The 21,097-nt window shown below is 43.1% G+C and overlaps 2 protein-coding genes across 2 annotated transcripts; both read right to left on the bottom strand.

The window, feature by feature from the left end:
* Positions 1–108: 108 nt before the first annotated feature.
* Positions 109–10,301, bottom strand: oclnb (occludin b). Its single transcript, XM_080499470.1, has 9 exons — positions 10,277–10,301; positions 7,793–7,857; positions 5,712–6,423; positions 5,430–5,594; positions 2,540–2,655; positions 2,212–2,319; positions 1,704–1,875; positions 1,322–1,363; positions 109–1,233 (listed from the first exon to the last, which is right to left on the bottom strand). Exons 2-9 carry the CDS (start codon positions 7,831–7,833, stop codon positions 1,135–1,137), a joined length of 1,455 nt encoding a protein of 484 aa, XP_080355596.1. The 5' UTR covers positions 7,834–7,857; positions 10,277–10,301; the 3' UTR covers positions 109–1,134.
* Positions 10,302–13,227: 2,926 nt separating this feature from the next.
* Positions 13,228–19,975, bottom strand: marveld2b (MARVEL domain containing 2b). Its single transcript, XM_080499469.1, has 7 exons — positions 19,953–19,975; positions 17,197–18,424; positions 16,352–16,387; positions 15,709–15,887; positions 15,438–15,609; positions 14,940–14,990; positions 13,228–14,143 (listed from the first exon to the last, which is right to left on the bottom strand). The coding sequence occupies exons 2-7, from the start codon at positions 18,400–18,402 to the stop codon at positions 14,030–14,032; spliced, it is 1,758 nt and encodes a 585-aa protein (XP_080355595.1). The 5' UTR covers positions 18,403–18,424; positions 19,953–19,975; the 3' UTR covers positions 13,228–14,029.
* Positions 19,976–21,097: the final 1,122 nt, after the last annotated feature.

Raw genomic sequence — 21,097 nt, 5'->3', positions numbered from 1 at the left:
ATTGAAAAGAAATCTTTTTTCAACCCCAAAGTTAAATGATATGATCAGGAAATGGTTATTTTGAGCATGAGTGGAAGAAAATTTGCAAGAACTGAAAAAATTGGAGGGTTTCTCTTTATTAAATGTGGGAGTGACAACATTTACAGTTTGTGAGCAACACACAGCCACACAAGGTTTTTCTTTTACTGTTACCAAGAGCAAAAAAATAAAAAGATGTGAGAGAACAGAGACATGTCATCATTTACAACATCACAGGAGAAAAAAAATAAAGTCACTATTTACAGGAGATAAACACCACTTAGCTATCAACGCGCAATTCAATAAAAATTATAAAAAGCTTTTAAAAGATGGCTGCAAAAATGATAATTAAAAAAATCTCTTCATTGTCACCTTCATTGTTCTTCCATTAAACTGTACAGAGTTCATTTTGGAGGTGTGTGGATATATATGTATTTATACGCGTGTGTGCATGTCTGCCATTTAGTCACATCAGCCCTATGATGATTGTTCATAACTCTGGGTTGTGTTTATCCTCAGTTTGGACTGCTACGCTCACTCGTGTCTTCTGCCCTCGTGTCTCATTCTCTACGCCTCCGGAAAATCCGAGTAGCCTTGGAGCAGTTAGCACTCACTCATATCAAACCACAGGACAAATGAAAACACTTTACCAACTGATTTGAGCCTGCAAGTCAAGACTGAGGGCTAAAGCATAAACGGTAATGCAAGCACCAAAACGGTGGTCAGTGTGGAATAAAAACATGCAGGCAGCAGATTTTTGTAGACACCCTTCAGGGTTTAACTTCCCTCGGAGAAGACTGGCAGGCTCACTGCGTGTGTTTTCCTCTCGCTACACAAACGGCGCATCCCTGAGGATTGTACAAGGACCTTAATAGGATTTAAACTGACCTACACAGCCTGCAAGTCAAGACTGAGGGAAAACATACTATAACGCCATACAAATCTTTGCGTCAGGAGAATTCAGACACAGACGCCAGAGAAGCCGAAGCCTGACATACAAAACGGCACATGAGTTGTGAGGATATTTAAAAAAAAAAAAAAAAAGAGCTGGATTAAAAACGACCCATCAGACGGCGGCCTCCCCTGAGGAACTCGTCTGGGAGCAGCGCCTCGGCCTCACGGGCGGCGGTCGTAGTCGCTGATCTTCCTCTTGATGTGTGACAGTTTGAGCCGGAGGTACTTGCACCGTTTCTTCCTCTCCTGGTAGTCTGGAGACTGCGGACGGAAGGAAAAACGTACATGTGATCTCAGTCGGATTCGCCTCCCTGTTGCTGAGTAAACAAATCGGTGCGGTTCAGATTACCTTCTTGTAGTTCTTCAGCCTGGTGTATTCGCTGAAGGCATCCTGAGAACAGAACGAGGCAATTATCAGTCTCAAGTTATCATTAATACACTACGAATTATTGCTATTCGCAGAATAGTACTAATTTGTAGTTCTATGTCTGCATAAAAGTTGTATTTTCCTCCGTTTCCATGGCGATGGAGCGTTTTCAGTGGCTCCAATCGTCACCATTTCTTAAAAGCAACTCCTAAACAAGATGAAACTTTCCCGTTTTCACTTCACAACGTGGTTGTTCAATGTCTCGGGCCTCAGTTTAATGCGTCTGAGGAGAAGCAGAGCAGATCGCGGACGACCACAAAGCCCCTCCAGAGCATCGGATTAAAAGAAGAGAGCCGGCTCTCACCAGGAACTGCGGGCTGCCCTCGGTGTGCCGGTCCAGCTCCGAGTTCAGGGCTGCCAGGTCCTGGTTCACAGAGTCCAGCTCCGCCTGCAGGTCCTTGTACTCCTGGTGGTCGTGGTCAAACTCCCGTTTGTAGGTCAGACGTTCCTGCTCGTCGATGATCGGGGGAAACAAGCTGCAGGGGGGAGCAGATAACGGGTCACACCGTTTGTTTTTATAGAGGCTTTTATCCTCGAACCCAATCGGAGGCAGCAAAGTCTGGATCCAGGGACGAATAGAAGAAGAAAAACACGAGGAAGAAAAAGACAGTGCATGATTTTCGACGGTCATCGTTTCTGAAGATTCTGAATCCATCCATTAATTCAGGACGTCGGACAATCCGTCAGCATCTCAAGACTTACAAGACAAAGCTCGGATCTCAGAGACACAAAACTGACCGCAGTGGACGGACCGAACAAAAATGCACGTGAACGGACGATGTAGTGTCGTTTTCACTTAGTCACACACTCACATGCTGAAGTCCTCATCCTCGTCCAGGTCGTCTCCGGACTCCAGACCGGTCTCGAAGTCCCGGTATTTGGACTTCAGACCCCCAACGGAGCTGTTGATGTCCGAGTCCCTGCAAATGAGAGCCGACATTTCAAACCGAAGAGTTCGGATCTTTATTCGACTCCAAACAGACATGAAACTCCGAAACTTAACCCACTTGTCTCTCCCTTTCCTGCCAAAGCGAGCTACAATGCTAACTTCATTAGCTTCCTCAATTAGCTGCTGCTGAGGTCTCCAAGTTGAAGATCCTCTACAGCCACTCTACCTCCAGCCCGTCATGAGGAACTTACCCAGGCAGGTAAATCGGTTTGTTGTGGTCCAAAGAGTCCAGATAGTCCGCGGAGCCTCCAACTTTGTAATTGGGAGAGTTGACCAGCGCGTCGGGCTCGCCAGACACTTTAGTCACCTGAAACGGCAAACAAACGTTTTCATGAGGAGTTCCGGAGGAGGTGCACATGTCAGGTTGGGTTTTCCGAAGTAACGACTGATCTGGTCGTACTCAATATTTAAGAAATATCCTTGTATTGGATCGAAACGACTTCCTGTTTCTGTATTACAACTGATAAAAGTGTTTTATCCAGTGTTTAAAAAAAACAAAAAAAAAACAAATTATTTACAAGTTTAAACAACCTGAATGTTTAAAGATTATGTTTGGGTTTTTTATATACACAGCCCAGTGCTGCCGAACACACAAAGTGGAATTGTAGGGCTTAAATTATGCTCACTGAAACTGTGTGACCTAATAAACAAGCTTTATAGATTGTTCCTGTATGAGAAATTTTTATTCTGAATGAATTCATAATAAATTATTAATAAAATTTTGGGATAGAAAACTCATTTTTGTGCCGCTTCGTGTGTTTAGCTCGAGGTTTCACACACAGTTTCCCGGACTGGCTTCATATTCGTCCTCTAGAAGCGACACATAAACACCGTGTTGTTGTATGAAGCGATTCACCAGGACCGACTGGTTCCTCTGCTTCGCCCCGCATGCCTGAATGCCACAGATACCGTCAACAGAGAACTGCGAGGCCGACTGCGTCTGAGCCGATACGTCTGCCGAGACCTCGGGTCTTGATTCGGGTCTTGATTGGGGTCTCGGTCTGAGAACTCAGACCTTTACTCAGTACGATAAAAAAAAAAAATACAAAAAAAAATAACTGTGAAAGCAGGTTTGTGACGGCTGGCTGGTTGTTGTTCCTGGAATTGCAGTAATTATCTCTGCTGGTTAATGCCACCGACGTGTTTCCTGATTTTTAGGAGCGCAGCGTCTCGGCTTCCTGCTGAAACCGAGAGTGGCCACGCGGGCCACACCCAGAAACTACCGGCGAAACCGGCCGACCCTGCACCCTGGTCTCAGCTGTCACACACATTATCCTACGCTCCAGGCTCTGCTCGCAGTGAACCGGGGATCTGACCAGGTGTGTGAGAACAGCAGGGGAAATCGCCTCATAAATGAACAATGGCACAACAACAGCCGAGACAAAAAAAACAAAACAAAATGACCTCAACACAGAGGAGCAATACACACTGAATCACTGATGACATGATGAGAACAATCCCACGAACAGGACTAATGACTGTATTGTATTAATCCCAGCTGATAAGTTCACTTGCACCCCAAAAACACTGGTTTATAGTGGGGGCTGCACAAGACATCCCAAATTTATCATTATCGCAATTCATAGATGTATCCTACATACGTGGCAAAGGAGTTGAGAAAAAAAGTGAAATTATAAACTAATTGCTATTTACTGACTAACAAATCTTTCATTGATTGACAGCCACAAGTGTTTAGAACGCTATTGACCGTAAAAATTAACAAAATACAGTAAATTTGTTCTTGACTTCACATTTCAGACGCAGGCAGACTCAAATGAAATGAAACAAAAAAATGTATAAAAAACGTATCTGACCCGGTGCCAGCTCAAGAATAACCACAGACTGTGCTTTGTGGTTTGATATTACAAAGACATTAACCTTGTGTAAATTCAATATCAGTTTCAAGATTTATTTCAACCTGCTTGTTGTTCTCAAACATCCCCAGCCGCATGGAAACACATTAGCACAAGAGTGGCCAAATACATGAGAGTTCTGGTGGATTTAAAAAATAAATAAATAAAAAATGCATTCAATCAAGTGCAGAGCGATTAATCTGATATCTAAATCTGCGGTTTCCATGGAAACAGTCCATCAGCTTCTAATAGTTTGGGGTTGATGCCAATTATAGCAGCATCAAAAGCAAGTTAAAAAAACAAACGCCTTGTAAAGCCTTTCGGTTTGCAGCTCATGGACGATCAAGAGTTTATTGTGGAACCAGTTTAAAAAAAAAAATCTCAGCGTCATCGAAGGAGTCAGCAAATTTTGTAAAGAAGTCAATGCAAAGAAGCTCACCAACAAAGTGCGTTGTAGTTCTTAGTTCGCTTCAGCTGTTTGAAAATAAACAAGTAAAAAATATCCAGTCATACCTAAAGACTGAATATAGTGAATTATTGCATTTTAGAAAATTCGCTTCGAGTTTTTAAAAAAGTAGCTTGCAAGCTGATAAAGTGTATGCCATTATTAGCGATGCTTCACTTTCACGGGACGTTAATCAACAATAGTTTTTCTACATATGCGCTAAAAGAAGGAAATAAATCAGATTACTCAAGGACGTCGGACCGTCCTGGGGAATCGAGGTGCGCCAATATGACTCCTCACAATCAGATGAAGCTGAACACGAGAATAATCCGATTACTCTTTTCGACGACAGACGGGACAGTAACAGAGGTAGCAGAAAGAAAAAGTCGTCTATATAGACCGAGGACTCCCAGGAGCTACGACTGGACCCCCCCCAGATCCTCTCTCGTCAATCCCATAATCCCTCTGTGCTCCTGGAGGAGACTCCTCCTCAGATCATCCCAACAGGTGGCAGATTTTAACATTGGGTGCCATTAACAGTCTCCACCCAGGCTTTGCGACTTTCGCTGACAGAACGAGCTCATTAGAATGTGGTAGTCGTCTGCAAACTGGCTCTGAGGTGTTTCAACCGCTTGTTAGTTCAGCCAAAGCAGAGCAGGACTTTCAACAGGTTTTTCATGACTTCGGGCAATGTTGTGCTGCACAACAGCGAGGAAGTCGGTCAGGTTGATGCGGAGTTTACACAAACCACGAACCCGCGAACACACACACAGTCACACTCACCCACTCCCCGACGCTGTTGTTGAGGCCGTGGTTGACCACCTTCACCTCCTCCCACAGGATGCGATCCTGGCCGAAGCGTCTGATCTGGGAGCGCGTGCGAACGGCGAACACCAGCAGGATGATGAGCGCCACGAACACCAGGAAGCCCAGGACGATGGCGATGGCCTGCGGGGGACACGAGCAGACACCAGCTGACACTGCGACCAAACCACACAGAGCACCGTGCCAAAACTCCAAGCCATCCCAAAACAGAGAAACGGAGGTGCTGACAGACGTCCTCACCTCTTGGGGCTCCACCACACAGTAGTGGTAGAGGTACTGGTTGAGGAAGATGCCCTGGGCCTGGTTCTGATTCTGGTACTGAGCACACAGCTGCCGGATCTGGCTGTAGTACACCGACCCCGTGGACTGAGCCGTCGGGTTGACCGCCACCAGGTACACAATGGTGGCGATGATCATCAGGAAGGCCAGGATGGCGCTGATGACGATGGTCGCCAGGTAGAACTTGTGCGAGCGGGCGGCGTTCTGCCGGGAGATGACCAGGATGAAGATGATGAGGACGGCGATGAAGGTGATGGCGGAGATGGCGATGATGAATCCCTTTCCAGCTCTGGGATCCATCTGCGTTCCCCCTCCGTAAGATCCACCGAGGCCGCTGCCGCCGAGGCCCCCGCCGAAGCCCCCGCCGCCGCCGATGCCGCCAAACGAGCCCCCGAAGCCGCCTCCCTGGAAGGAGCCGGCGCCGAACGAGCCCCCGCCGAACGAGCCCCCGACGCCCGGCAGCAGGCCGCTGCCGCCGCCCATCAGGCTCATGTCGTAGTCCCAGGCCAGCGTGGACGCCACGCAGGCAAACACGGCCACACACATGATGATGATGATGATGCAGAGGATCTTCATCACGCCCGGCGAGGACGTCCAGCGGTAGAAGTGGAGCAGTTTGTCCGAGGGGTGGTAGAACGCCGGGTTGGACGTGCGCTCGCTGTATCTGTATTTACTGTGACGGAGAGGAGAGGAACGTGGTCAGGGACACTCGGCCGACACGAAACGGTAAGACGTCCGAACGCGAGCTGGTTCATAGCGGAGAACGTGTCAAGAACCTCTGTTCCACTGAGTCTGATGTTCTGGACATGCTCAATTCAAGACGACGTTCGTCGTTTGTGGACTGAATTTGGAAAGCGAGCTCTTAATTTCTCTGCCTGAAAGAACCTGAACAAACTGAAACGTCTGAACTGGTGTCCTTAGATCATTTCCGTTCTTTATGACTATTTAAAAAGCGAGGGTCGCTAAATCAGTGTTTGCGCTTTTACAGCTTGTACAGTTGATGAACACGCCTTAAAATTTCATTGCACTTGATTCCAATTTGCCTTAAAATCTTTTACATTTCACACTCTTTTATTTTAACTATTATATTCCGTTAATTGTGTCACTATGTTTTCAAATGAATGCTGTGATGTGGTGCTCATCCTTGTAAAAGACCTTGATCTCAATGGTTTATATTTTCCTGGTTAAATAAAGATTGAATGAATATATGAATAAATAAATGTTGGTAGATGGTTAACATCTGAACGTCGAACCTCTTAAGGTCTGAACCAGATGATTGCTCCATTAGATTTCTGCCACCGAAGCTGCAGGGATTGTTTTTTTCCCTATTAACAGCTAAACTTGAATATTTCCCGACATTTTCCATCTCACCGTCTTCTTCACTGAACCCGGCCTTAAGCTCGCTGGTTCCTCTCGGTCCTTTGACCCTATACTTGGTTGCCCGAAAAGCATCTCAAGACGGCAAGATACGTTTTTAACCATTTATTTATCAAAGAAAGTAAAGATAGCCATATGCAATGCGCAGCGCTGGACCCTGAATGCCTCACGCTGGAGTGTACAACTTCCGCGGTTGGACATTCTTCTTGTGGGCAAGGCCACACCCCGACAATAGGCTGGGCTTCAGCGCGATTGGTCAATTTTCTCATGGCGGCTGTTGCCAACCGAAATCTTTAAGCAGTTGTGTGTCATGAAAGCTGTGTGTGTGTGTGTGTGTGTGTGTGTGTGTTGTTATCCGGACTAGCTGAGTTCTAGCTCTGTTGTTTTGCCATCATACGTCAGGCTGAGAGCACAACATCCTTATCCTGGAATGAACCTTCAGAATGTCCTGGTAAGACTGAACTGTCAAGATTTTCCATATCTAGAAAATCTGCTAATAATCCTGCTTATTCTCATATTTGAGAAATCCAACATAGCGCCTAATTAATCCGACTGGCGTCAGTAGATTCTGGACAAACTGTTCACGCTCATCTGGAACCGTCAAAATAAAAGCACAGAGCAGAATCCAGTGGTTTGTGCGACTCGTGTCCGAACGTAAAACTTACTGCCTGCTGCCACTCGGGTAGCTGTGTCTGTTGCTCGGCATGTTGAACTGTGACTGGAACTCCACCTGTAGGGACACACACCTCTCATTAATAACACACACACACACACACACACCTGGAGACTGGTGTGAAGGACGCCGTCACGACGATTTCATGTTCACAGACATCCTCTGGTTGATCATGACCCAGTTTAGCCTACATCCAGCCAGATCAGATATGTTTTCTCAATAAAACTACATCTTTTTTTTTTGTTGTTGTTTGTGCAACTGGCCAATAAATGGACATTTAAACTGTCACTTCATCTCAGCTTTTACATTTCTGGACCTTTTTTGCAAGATTGTTTTCATTTTAACTTGCCAATCTAGAGATTCAAGACTCACTGAAAGCCTCATGATACAATATCATCACAGTAACTAATTCACATAATCACATTTCTGCAGCAAAATTTTTTATAATATGTTAAATTTTTTTGAATTTCCTTTTAGAAATTCATTTTCACTCAGCTTTTGTCAGATCTCATCAAATAAATCTCAATCAGAGTTGGAAATATCCAATACCTGTTGTTAAAACTTGGATTTTTAGAAGTTGGAAAGCAGCCAATGACGGTAAAATCTCAAAACAATGCACAATACAGATGTGCACCAGATGCGTCTTTTCCCAAATCAGTGGATTCTACATTACACATTTCATTTCTCTTAACAGGACAAAACTCTGAACACATTCAGCCTTATAGAGTCATTGTGGGACGATTGTTTGAATTGAAACTGAGGCTCTTTCTGTGAAGAAATGTGAAAATGAAACTTAGCACATAAAAGTCCTGGCGCTAATATAGACGTCCATATAAATGAGCCGTTGGCAATAAGAGAGCAGGGAGTCATGACCAGAAGTCTTCAAATATTGACTTTCTTCACAAAAGTACTTCAAGTACTCAGACAAACCACAGACAGGCGCTTTAAAAAAGGTGCAGCACACCATATTCTTCTTTTTAAAAAAACCCATTAAAGGCAACTAATAAAATAAAATAATAATCACATAGTATGTCTATGTTAACATGCTAACCAGCTGGAGATTGAGGAATAAAAACAAAAGAAGCCGGAGCTTTTTATAATGAACACCAAGTATAAATGTACAGAAGCTCAGTTGTGCGGTTAATCATGAAATCACTTTATCTAGAAGAAGGATTTGTATTATTTATGTTCTCCACATTTCACTGTATTTAATTATTTAAGTTTTTTTAATCACCTTTATATATATTTTTTTTACTCCTTGTTAATTGTTTCCACAGTTTAAATAAAGTTCTCAATCTGTCACAAGTCAAAAGTTGAGTTTCAGGTTTGAAGAATTTCCCTCTGGGAAAGTATTTCTAATTTTTTTTTTTTCTATTGAGGTTTAATTGTGATAATAAAGTGTAGTTTACATTTTCTCCAACAACAAAATGATCATTTAGTATCTAATCATTCTAACTCTTAAAATTAACATTAAATTGGAATAAATAGAGAGGGAAAACTAACGTTTTTTGAATAACTGCAACTGCACATGTGCACCACAGCCGTAATACATAGTTCTTCTGCACATGCTCAGTAGACAGACAATAACATGTTTTGCCTCCAGTGTCATGACTCCCAGTCAACTCTACTTGGACTGAGGAGTTTAATTGTTGAGTCACTGTAATAATAATAATCCAAAATGGCCATCGGCCGATTCGAATGTCAGTTTATTCCCATTGTTCAGGTTTATAATGTTTCATTACTGCATTATTTTTCTTTTCCGCGTCTCTGCCGTTGCTGTGTAAAAGGACATCCTTTTCAAAACGCTGCAGTTCAAATGCGAAACAAAAATTCTTACGGATGTCTGTGACAAAACTAACTGGCTCGGACTCAGTGCTGCCCACTGCTGGCCAGAAGTGGATTTACGTCAATGCGGCTCCTTTAAACTTGCGAGTCTGTTTGTGGTGAAACAAATCGGCTGCATTCTTGTCTTGGCTTTCAAACTGAAACCCGACCGACACAATCTTAAACCTGCATCTTCACCTCTTTCGAAATATTAGCAGGTGACACAGTGGTTTTTTTTTTTTAAATACATTTCCAGGCCTGGGGGCAGGTTTAGCTTTGAGAATCACCAGAGAGGGAAAACCAGCCATGTTTCTACCTTCTCTTCCAATATATATCCACGATATCTATTCGAGCTGATGTTCACAGTCACAGGAGAGTCACAAATACCAAACTGGTTAATCACCACTCAATTACAGAATTAAATTTACAAAATAAGTGTTTTAAATATTTTAGGCCTTCAAAGAATAAAAAAACAAAACCTGACTCGTAGTACTCAGTATACAAACAGGTATTTCCAGGTAAATTGTTAAGTCAGACTGACGCTTTTTCGAATAAAAGTTATCTTCACATTTAATCTCCTTTATTCTTTGACGGTGTATTTCTCCTCCACACAAACGTTAAAAGCAGCTGCGAGGGTTTGAGGGAAACTCACCTGTTGCGAGATGAACCGTCTGATCCCGACGAAGCACACAAACACTCTGCGCGCGCGTCACCGTGCGTCCCCGCCGCGCGCTCACCTGAGACAAAGGGACGCGCCCACAGGTGCGGTCACGTGGTCTCCTCCCCCCCAGGTCATTCAGGATTAACCTGTCTCCCGTCCCCATCTTCTTCCTCTTCCTCCTCCTCCTCCTCCTCCACCGGTGGATGCGCTGCGCGCTCCCGTCCCGATGGATCTACGCCGCGTCTGTCCACCGGTGGGCGCATCCGGTTTTTAGTTTTTAATTTTCTATTCAACTTCCCCAATTATCAAACTGTTCATTTGATTAAAAAAAAAAAAAACTTCTAAAATGAGTCAAATTAATCAGAAATGTCCAAAAGAGAAACGGGTGATTTCAAAATATTACGTAAAAGTCGCCAAAGACGGAAAATAAAAATTGTGCCAAAATGATACATACAAATATAGCAAGGGTTCATATAGTTTTCTGCCTGTTGGCATACATTCATTAAACTATCAAACAGTGAATAATTCAAATTTTTACTTTTTGGTTAGAAAAAACTATAAATACGTTGATTTTATTCAATGGAGGAAAGAAAAAAAACAAATGTTGAGGGTTTTTTTCATATGAAAAATGTTGGCCTGGAAAATGTTTTTTATTTTCTTTCAGTTTCAAAATCAGACATGCCACAGTCTGAATATGTACTATCTGAAGTTATTTGGGGACAAAACTGCTCCAGTCGTCCCCATTGAAACATTTAAAAATAAATCATGACAGTCATGCAGTAATGATAATGCATTATGTAACTGTTGGTTTAAAGTTTTAGAAGTACCAGAAAAAGTCTAATTAACCAGTAAAATCACGTAATTTGCTCATGAGAAGCCTGTGTGCATCACGATGGTCCCTTATAACTATCTATTTCCATACTTCCAAAGTTCTTTAAACCAAAATAAACTTTGAAAATCAAACTGAGCATTAAAGGCAGAACCAGAAAAGTATTTTGCTGATACATCAGCATTATGTCATCAAAGTGGAACTGAAAGAGTTAAAACACTGATCATCATTTAAGGGGTGATAGTTTTGACGAGGAGTCTCATCACTCAAAAATATTTAACAGTAACCTAAACATTAAAGTAAAGCTGGAAAAAATTAATCTGTGCTATTTTAACAGGTTTTTTTAAGGAATAGACATGTTTTGCATTTGTTTTGTTTTGTTCCACTTTTTTTTTTAAATAAAGAAAATACATTTCTAATTCAGAAAAATCATCCAGAAAGATTTAATCACAAAAAGTTTATTATGAGAACCAACACAGCCTGAAGGAGATGAAGAGGAAAAATATCCCACATAGATTTTAAAGATGTTCATTTTTATATCTGAGGGATTTTAAAAAGTTCTCCATCACAGCTTTTTGACTAATTAAGAGGTTTTGCATCTTCTCGTAATTTCACGTGTTAAGTTTATTCCTTTTTGATCACTTTTACGTCTATTATTTGTTGTTGAATGTGATCATTGTGGTTGGGGGTTGTTTTTTTTAATGTTAATGTCCATTATAGAAGCACTTTTAATCACAATGTATCATCTTATGACTCATTTTAGAACTTTTTACATTTCTTAGTATTTTTAGTTCATTTTTGTGTGTACAGTAATTGTGGTCTTTTTTTTTTTTATTTTAGCTGAACTTTGAGGGGTGACTGGATGTTTTGATGGGTTAAAATATATGTTTTGGATATAAAATTCCTCAGGAGCTTGTGTCAAATCTAAACTCACAGTTTGAATTATAATGCGAGACAAAACTAAAATACTGGTTTATAAATGAACCAAACTTGAAATACACATACCTGTGAAGCTCCTGCACAGCTTCAATTAAACTCTGTGTTTACAGCATGGAAAACTAAACAAATACCTTCAGACTTGCCAAACCTGACACCGCGCACACAGACAATAGAAACACCTCAACCTGACAAAACCAGTCTTCCGGGCTGCTGCAGCCATTTTGACAGCGACCAAACTGAAGGGCCCAGGACCCTCTCAGGGTCTCACCCGGGACCAGCAGACACCCGATAGCGCGGCCACACCCTGAACCGAGCCGCCGTCGCCACCGCCGCTCCAGTTACAGCTGCCGTCGCACTCGGAGAGCCGGGACACTGAAACACGAGTCTCCAAAAACATTTGCGGTGGTTAAGATAAGACAAGGTGAGATGAAACGACACAAGGAAAGTCACAAGCCACAATAAGATATATAGAAACAATTAGAAGATTAGATAAGACGGGGAAAGATGAGAAATTGCAAGAAATCCTCGAAAACATGACGAGATGAGAGAGGAGACACGACGAAGCTCAGAGACAGACTGAGAAGAGGAAGGACAAGGAAAGACACAACAGCAAGATGAAATTATTTACAAAACATGACAAAACAAGTAAATAAATGATGAAACCAACAACACCAGGAAATGTTAGAGGACATAAGATACCCATGGGACAGGACAAGAAATGGTGAAATATAAGCATGATGTGGACATAAGACAAAAAGACAAGATCACAAGAGACAGAACCAAAAGAAGAAAAGATGCAAACACAGAGACAGAAAGGAGAAAAGACACAAGGAGACCAGATAACAAACCAGACAACACTCCCAAATCTGCCGCATGCATAACAAAAAACACTTCAACTCATAATGGTGCTTCAAAATTGTCTCGTAAATGTCCTTCAATTAAAATCAAAAATCCAAAGACACAAAACAACAGACACCATCAGTTTGTATAGAAAAGTTTTTCATTTCATTTTTCAAACCATAAAAAAACATTAAAAAAAATAACTGTAAAAGTCAAACAATGGAAATAAAAAAACAACAAATGGGTAAAAAAACAAAAACAAACATTTTCTACTGGAGTCCCAGTGTGACATATTTTACAACTTGTTCACAATGAGACGTAAATACACAGCTTAACAGTTCTATCAACGGCAAAAAAAGTACAATAATGGCCGAGTCAGAGAAGGAAAAAAAAAAAAAAAAAAAAAAGTCCAGTCTGCCTAACAAATAAATCATCTTCAAGCATAAATTTACCACCGTGACATGACTGATATCAGGGTGACAATCAAGAGAAACATATAGGGTTTGCTGAAAGAAAAAAATGCCAAGATACAACACAGACGAGACGTAATGCAAGAGAACAAGACAGGAGACGACACCGGGCAAGACAAGAAAACAAAACGCGACAAAGGCGATACTTTTATTCGGTAATTCAGCTTCAATCTAAAAATCATAAATTAAAAACATCCTCTAAGATATATTTTCTTTCTCCTAAGGCGTCGGAATATACTGAATGTACATATATACACTTATATAAAGTAGACTGTTTCATCGCGCGGGTCAGGATGATTTCTGCTTTAGCCGGCCTGCATACATTGTCAGTGTGTGTTCTTTTTGTAAAAGTGTGCATTAGAATTATAGGTAGGTTGCCATGTATAAAACATTTTCAAAAAAATGTAAATAAAAAGCTGCTTTTGTCTCTTTTGATGAGAAAGCGAGGTGAACACGAGCCCTGGCAGCAGAATTAAACAGCTAAACAACATGGTGTCATCGGCGTACAGACATCAATGTGACACAAGACTGTTGCTTTGGCAGTTCACCAACATATTTACAGTCAGATCTGATGATCGCTTTTTGTTTTCCCATCAGGACCAGATAAACACGGGACTCATGTTTCCAAGACACAGGAATTCATGTTGGCTGTTAGCCGTTAGCTTTTTAGCCGTCGTTCCAGTCGGTGCTCTTGTTGTACTCGTGAATCTTTTGCTTGATGTGGGACAGTTTGTTCTTCAGGTACTCACACCTCTCTCTTTTCTCCAGATATGTGGGGTCCTGAAAGGAAAAAGTTAACACAATATAAAGTTTTGGAAATGTTTTAGCTTTAATCACCACTGGGGAACTGATAAATTCAAGGATGCTAATATTAATAAAGCTTTAATAAAATAATAATAGCAAAGGAGTAATAATAGAATAATGTAACCATTTGTGAGATTAGTAAAGGTCTGACGTGGTTGTTTAATCTCAGCCGATCCTCCGCCACATATCTTTACAATGAGCAAGTTTCGTTCTCTGAAATGTACCAATAGAAATATCCAGAAGCTGTGAAATAATTCCCGCGGCTTGATGACGACGTGCCTCCATTCATCAGAGGTGACTCAACACTTTCAGGCAATCATTCCGATCATCTTCCTCACTTCGGTTGATGCAATAATGAGACGCGTATAAAACGTCCACTGTCTCTCTGAACACTTGAGCTACGATGACTCAGCGAGTAAGTAAACAAACAAAAAAAAACCCACAAGATGCTGAAGTGCTTTTGGGCATAAAAGAGTTTATGGTTATTATATGGCGATTTGACAATCAGAACAAAAATGTTTGGTCCAGCTATAAAGGTGAAAACACATTGTTTTTGTGTTTTTTTAGTTTCAGTTTCGTTTCATGTTAACACAGCAACGTTTTGAAAACGATGTAGTTAGCATGCCAGGCCACCAGTCGGTGCTGTTGGTTGTTTTTGCAATGAAATATAGACAAACGTTGTAAAATAGATAAAACAAGAAGCTATCATTTAAATACAAAGTATTTCATGAGATAGATAAACAATGAATGTAATTTTAGAATGAATACTTACAGCTTTCTTCCTCTGATATTCCACCAAAATGTTACCGATCCGCTCTTTCTCCTGAAACACAGTGTGCAAAGTGTTAGCTGCAGTTGTGCTAACGAGGAGATTACTGCTACTGGTTTATGACGTAAAGGAGTTACTCAATTCATAACAGCAGTGACTTGTAAAGTAACTACTTGGAAAAGTAGTTCTTTATGTGCATTTTTTCCAAGTATGTCCAGCGTCAATAATGCCAACATAGGTGTGTTGATGTAGAATTAGCATTAGCTGAGCTGTCGACACTGTGTGGCAGTTTAATGACTGATTACTTGTTAAATTCAACTGAAGATACATCAGTTAGTGGGAAGAAGACGCTCTATAATCTGGATGTTAGCTCGATGTCGGGTTGGCAGATGTTGATAACAGAGTCACTCGCTTCACAATAGTACTCAGTAGCTAAATGGTTAAAAGTGGCGGTGTAGCTTGATTTAAAACGTATTCTTCTCAATAAATAGAGGCTGGTACCATCTGACTGGAAGGTCGTGCAGGAAGGTTCCGCATCATCTCATCCATCTCCTCGAACTTCGCGGCCATGGCCTGAACCTCGGCGTGCAACTCCTTGTACTCTGCGTACTGGTCGTTGAACACGGCCTTGTATCGGTCCTTCTCCTCATCTGTGCGGATGCTGGGGTACTTCCTATGGACGCAGGACACGGGGGTACTTAACTCTGCTCTGTGTGTGTATATGAATATACTGTATAATCATGAAATAACCACACGAGGTGACGGTACTCACGCCACGTAGTCCGCAATGACAACAGGTTTGGGGATGTGTCCAGCCGGGATGTGACCTCGCAGTATCTCCGGTTCCAGCGTCATCATAGAGCCGCCGACCCGGTGGGCGGCGGCGTCCATGATGTCGGGCTGCAGGGTGGGGGGAGGAGTCGGGTCTGAGATCCTGGAAGCCGGACCCAACTGTGGGCAACAAAGAGTTCAATGGACGTTACCAGTCTGAGTCCTACAGAACAATCACATTCACTCAGAGTCCTATTGAGCACTGGGTCCGCAACATTTTGGCATAATGGATCGGTACTGTCTGTGGCCCGGTGGTTGGGAACGCCTGCTGTACAGGGAGCCACAACTGACTGTACGATCCTGTACAAGTCTTTCTCCAGATCAGGGGTCTTCAGCTTGAGAGGTCTTTACTAAACCAAGAAACCAATAGCCTTTAACGAGAACAACGGTCTTTCTCTCGACCAGGGTTTTTTAGCTTGAGTAGGGGGTCTTTACTAAACCAAGAAACCAATGGTCTTTAACTTGACCAAGGGTTTTTCCCTAGACCAGGGGTCGTTACTTCGACTGGGGGCCTTTAACTAGACCAGGGGTCTATAACTTCACCAGGGATCTTTACCTAGACCACCTGCAGTCTGGTTACTTACCATAGACAATGGAACCGACGATTCAACGGTTTTCATCTGGGTTGGTTGAGATGGGGGGGAGAACAAGAGTTTTTAGTTTCATATTGACACAGAAGAAAATAACTGCTGATCTGAAACATGAAAAAACCTCAACAGAAACATGAAAATATTAAATGTGACTACATGGCTCCAAATATTTGGAATTTTAGAGCAATATGCCATAAGCATCCAACCAATAATGCAGAGATGTGAATTCAGAGGGGAGTGAATCCAGTTTGCCAAATTAAAAGATTTACTAAAATCTAAGAAGTACTTGAACTGTACTGTTCAAGTAATACAGTTAAAAACAGATATATTCTCATTTCACTATGATTGGATAGAACTGGAATGATTGACGAGTCAATATAGAAACACAGTATTTGACCAGATTACATTGTAAAGGCCATTTTGAAAATGTAAAGAAACATCTCTTCATTCCTTGGAAAATATGTTGGCCACTAGGTGTCACCACTGTGTGTTGGACCACATGTTTATTTAAGTGGGACAGGAGCTAATATTACAGCGAACAGGAACAGTTTTTTTTTCATTACAGTAGTCCGCCAAATTAGTATGTTACGCCGTTATGTTACGCAACGGTATGTGTGTTGTGTGCTCAATTTGGTACTTTAATTTCTACATATTAGAGAAAATATCTATATTGTTACAGTGGGAGTGATTTTCTGTCAGAAATCGACACGCTTCAAGATGAAATCGTTCACAGCCGTTCTACAAATGTGAGAAGCAGAACAGAGGGTGTTACCCTGGTAACCTGGCTCTGTGCTGTGTGTGTGTGTGTGTGGGGGGGGGGGGGGTGGGGGGGGTCAGACCTCGTATGCGAGCCCCTCCCTCCTCAACCGGGCCGCCTCGTGCCTCCACAGCTTCAAACAAACTCCCGCGCTGATGAAGTACAGCACCATGTTGATGAAGATGAAGACGATGGCCGCCGTCTGGCCGGCTTCGGTGCGGCAAAAGGCGCCGTTCACCCCGTTATTGAAGACCGGCGTGTTGCAGAGGCCCCCCCGATTGGTGTCCCTGACGTAGACCACCCCCGCTGACACGTACAGCAGAGCCAGCACCAGGTTGATGGAGCACTCGGTCAGGGGCCACCAGGACGAGTCCAGCAGGATGGCTCTGTAGTAGAGGGTCATGCCGAGAACCACCAGGATGACGGTCACTATCCACGCCACGCCGGCCACCACCAGCACGAAGGGCGTCTTGGGCCCGGAGTAGCTGCTCACACCTCCACCCAGTCCTCCGAACATCTGCGGCTGGGAGTACCCGTACATGTTGAACCACTCGTTGTCCTTGTGGACGTAGGCGCAGACGCAGGCGAACACGGCGCCGCCGAGCAGCAGCTGCGCGCCGCCCAGGATCCTCAGAAGCCCCGCCCACGACTTCATGTAGTCGTAGCGCTGGTGGTACTCCTCCACCTTCTCCTGGTACGTCTGCGTGGACAGGTTGGTGGGCACGGCGGAGGCCGAGTCCAGGGCGTCGGCGCCCAGCAGCAGGGCGTCTCGCTCCTTTCGGGAGGTGTAGCTTCCCCCGGAGCCGCCGTAAGGATCCCGATACGAGCCAGGTAGGGACGGGGACGGAGGGGCGGAGTGAGGGGGCGAGCAGGGGATCCCCCCCGTGACGGCGCCCTTCGTGGACGAGGGGGCGGGGGACTGAGAAGACGGGGCGGACCAACCATTGCTGCCACGGTTGCCGCTGTTGCCACGGAAGAAGTTCTTGACGGAGTCCGGGATGAAGCGGCGGACCGGTTTGATGTCCATGGCGTCGGTGTCGGGCTCCACCGGCTCGTCATCGCTGGGGGGGTAGAAGGACTCGAGCCCAACGGCCGGATTCTGGGGCAGGGGGGGAGGAGGGAGGGGGTCCATGCTGACGGCCGGCCGCGTTCCCTGCAGGTTGGGCGGAGGCGGAGGCGGGAAGAAGTCCGAGCCCCGCCCCAGGGAGCCCGCAGGGACCTGGTCATAGAGCGGGAACTCCCTGACCCGGTCGAACCTGGAGACGGAACCAGCTGCTCCTGAAGACATGGAGACCAGGACTCTCTGCGAACTGGGAAGAACCACACGACAAGGATCACGCACACATCTGCTGGTTTCGTCATGCAATTTGATCTGAGGTGGGCCGGACCAGTAAAATCACAACATATTCATCTATTATTAAAAAAAACAAAAACAAAAAAAACCCACACATTTTAACGTTTCCCCTTTCTTTTCCTGCAAAGAGGCACAAGTACATCAAGGTTTCCTGAAACATCTTTTCATAAAACCTGTAAAAGCTGAAATGTATGGATACTTTAAAATGTGGATAAATACACAAATATAGAATAAAAAAAGTGAAATAACAGTGCAGAATAAGGAAGGGCCATTACAACAGCAAATTAGCCTCAGAAATTGAAAAAAAATATATAGATATATATCAATTTATGGCAATAAACATAAATACATGATTCTCCTTCTTTGTCTTGCACTTTTTTTTTCTTATTTACCATTATCATATTTTCTTTCCTCCAGTCTTTTTGCCAATTTTAATAGATTTTTTTCAACCCACAATAAAGAATATTATTGAGTGTCATAAATATTTATTTTGTGCCAATATAAGTAGACTAATGCTTGTGCAGTCCAGATAAATCACTGTTCATACAGTATGCACATGAGGAGATAGAAAAAAAAACTGTCTGAACTTTGAGTGACCTCTCATGTTGGTTATTTTGTTTTCATTGATTAATTGTTAGATTTTCTTTTTTTGTTTCATAGATGCATTATTAAGAGCATTTTCTGTCAGTTTTGGTTGTTTTAAATGATTCTTTTGCATTATTAGCCCTCAAGTGTCATGCTTCTGTTCGTCTGATTGTTTGTTAAATCTGTGGGTGGTTGTTTCTTAATGTCAGTTTTAGAGTCAGTCCAGAATGACGAGTGTCTTTATTGCAACTTGTTATTACTTATATTACAGAACTGTGCTGTGTGTAGTGGTTATAGCACTAATGTCTCACAGTGGGAAAGTCTCAGGTTTGAGTGCAGGTGTGTCCTTTCTGTGTGAGGCTTGCTTGTTATTCTTGAGTTTTACACTCTGATTTGATCCCACAGTTTAAAATCAATCTAGTCTGTGGCGATGCATTTGTATGAATACGTCTTCATATCATTAAAACGATTTTAAAATTGTAGTTTTTTTTGTTTTGTTTTTTTAAGGTGTTCGGGTAATTGTAAACTTCCTCTTTTGGAACTTTGCACTAACACAAAGGTGAACAAATCAAACTGTATGTTCCTCTCCACTGAAACCAGTTGCTTGTCATGAAGTCTGTTCTGAACTCTCGTGGAGCTTCGGGACATAAAAACACGTTTACGTGTTTTAAACCAAGTCAATGAGTTTCTTTGACTGTAAACAGTCTACTGGTAATCAGGTGGCTCCAAGTCACCTGACCTAAAACTCTCCACCATATAATGAAGTCAATAAAAATATATATATTAAAAAAAAACTTTTGAAAGCTGCCTCGTGAGTTTTGTTTCTTCTCTATGAAATCTGCGCAGTTTTTTTCCCGTCACTGTGAGAGAAATGCGAGCGAATATTTGTCTGGACTCACCTGCTGAAGTGTCTCCGCGTTTCCTCCGCCTGTCAACCTCTTTCTGCCCGAGTCCTCCTCCCACCGACCCACGCTCCGCCGGACGGCCCAGCAGCCGCTCGCCGCCCACAGGTTACCTGAGAGCCGCGAACTCACCTGTCCGGTCTGACCGGCTCGCGTCGCCGCCGCAGCGCGCAAAGGTGCATTCAATTGCGCTCAGGTGCGCTGCGGTGCGTTCAGGATACCTGTGTTCTGAATGTACATTATTGTTTGATAGGGGGGGAAAAGAGAGAGAGAAATAGTGCGTCCCAGTGCCTTCATATGCGTAATGGTGATTTCAGGTCCATCAAGGTGTGTCCAAGCGCTCTCACTAGGAAGTTGGGTGCCCTCGCGGGGCATGATGGTGCATTCAGGTGCATCACGGTACTTTCACATGCACCCAGTCAGCCCACGTAAATCATGGTGCATCACGGTGCGTTCAGGTGCATTATAGTGCACCAAAGGTGAGTTCAGATGCGCAAACAGCGGACAGGTACTCTCTCAGGTGTTCAGATGTGTCATGGTGCATTCAAGTGCATCAAATTGCATCAAGGTGTGTTCAGGTGCACGCACACTCGGCTCACGGTACGGTGCGTCACGGTGTGTTCATGTGGTATGTACGTTCATATGCATTAATATATATATTTTTTCAAATATAATTAAAAAAAAACTATTTGCAAGGATTAAGACAGCTTGCATCCATAACGTCAACACTAACCAGATCAAATCTATAAGTAAAGCAATATCAAAAATAAAACAAAAGACAATAGTAGAATAAAGAAAAACAGTGAGGGTCAGTTTTCCAGCCTACTGAACAAGTCGTCCACGTACATTTGAGTATGTTCTGGTGCATTTAGGGTTTGTGAAGGAAAAGAAAAAATTAAGTGTGTGCATTCACTTGCGCTCTTGGCCTCAAAGCGCTTCCGCTGTCAGTTTCCTCATCGCAGCAGGACTCAGAGGAACTCAGAGGAAAATTAATTCTCATTTCGCATTCTGATTCCTGATTTCTTTGACCGGAATTGGGCTGGTTGGGCAAAACCCAAAATGCTTCAAGTGGTATTTGTATTTACACATTAAAGCTTGATGGTAAACAAATAAAGTAGGGACACAGAAATGTAATATTGTTT

The sequence above is a fragment of the Blennius ocellaris genome, assembly GCF_963422515.1.
Source record: "Blennius ocellaris genome assembly, chromosome: 7".
Classification (NCBI taxonomy): Eukaryota; Metazoa; Chordata; class Actinopteri; order Blenniiformes; family Blenniidae; genus Blennius; species Blennius ocellaris.
This window is presented reverse-complemented; position numbering and strand designations above follow the sequence as displayed.

Bases quoted from the DNA above. Each gene is read 5' to 3' on its own strand.
- oclnb (XM_080499470.1), bottom strand. From the start codon at position 7,833: ATGCCGAGCAACAGACACAGCTACCCGAGTGGCAGCAGGCA. The intron at 6,424-7,792 runs GTAAGTTTTACG...TCTCCGTCACAG, and splicing joins TACCCGAGTGGCAGCAGGCA to TAAATACAGATACAGCGAGC. The intron at 2,656-5,429 runs GTGAGTGTGACT...TTGCCGTTTCAG, and splicing joins ACAACAGCGTCGGGGAGTGG to GTGACTAAAGTGTCTGGCGA.
- marveld2b (XM_080499469.1), bottom strand. From the start codon at position 18,402: ATGTCTTCAGGAGCAGCTGGTTCCGTCTCCAGGTTCGACCGGGTCAGG. The intron at 14,991-15,437 runs GTACCAGCCTCT...ACTGTGTTTCAG, and splicing joins CACGACCTTCCAGTCAGATG to GAGAAAGAGCGGATCGGTAA. The intron at 14,144-14,939 runs GTAAGTATTCAT...TTTTCCTTTCAG, and splicing joins AATATCAGAGGAAGAAAGCT to GACCCCACATATCTGGAGAA.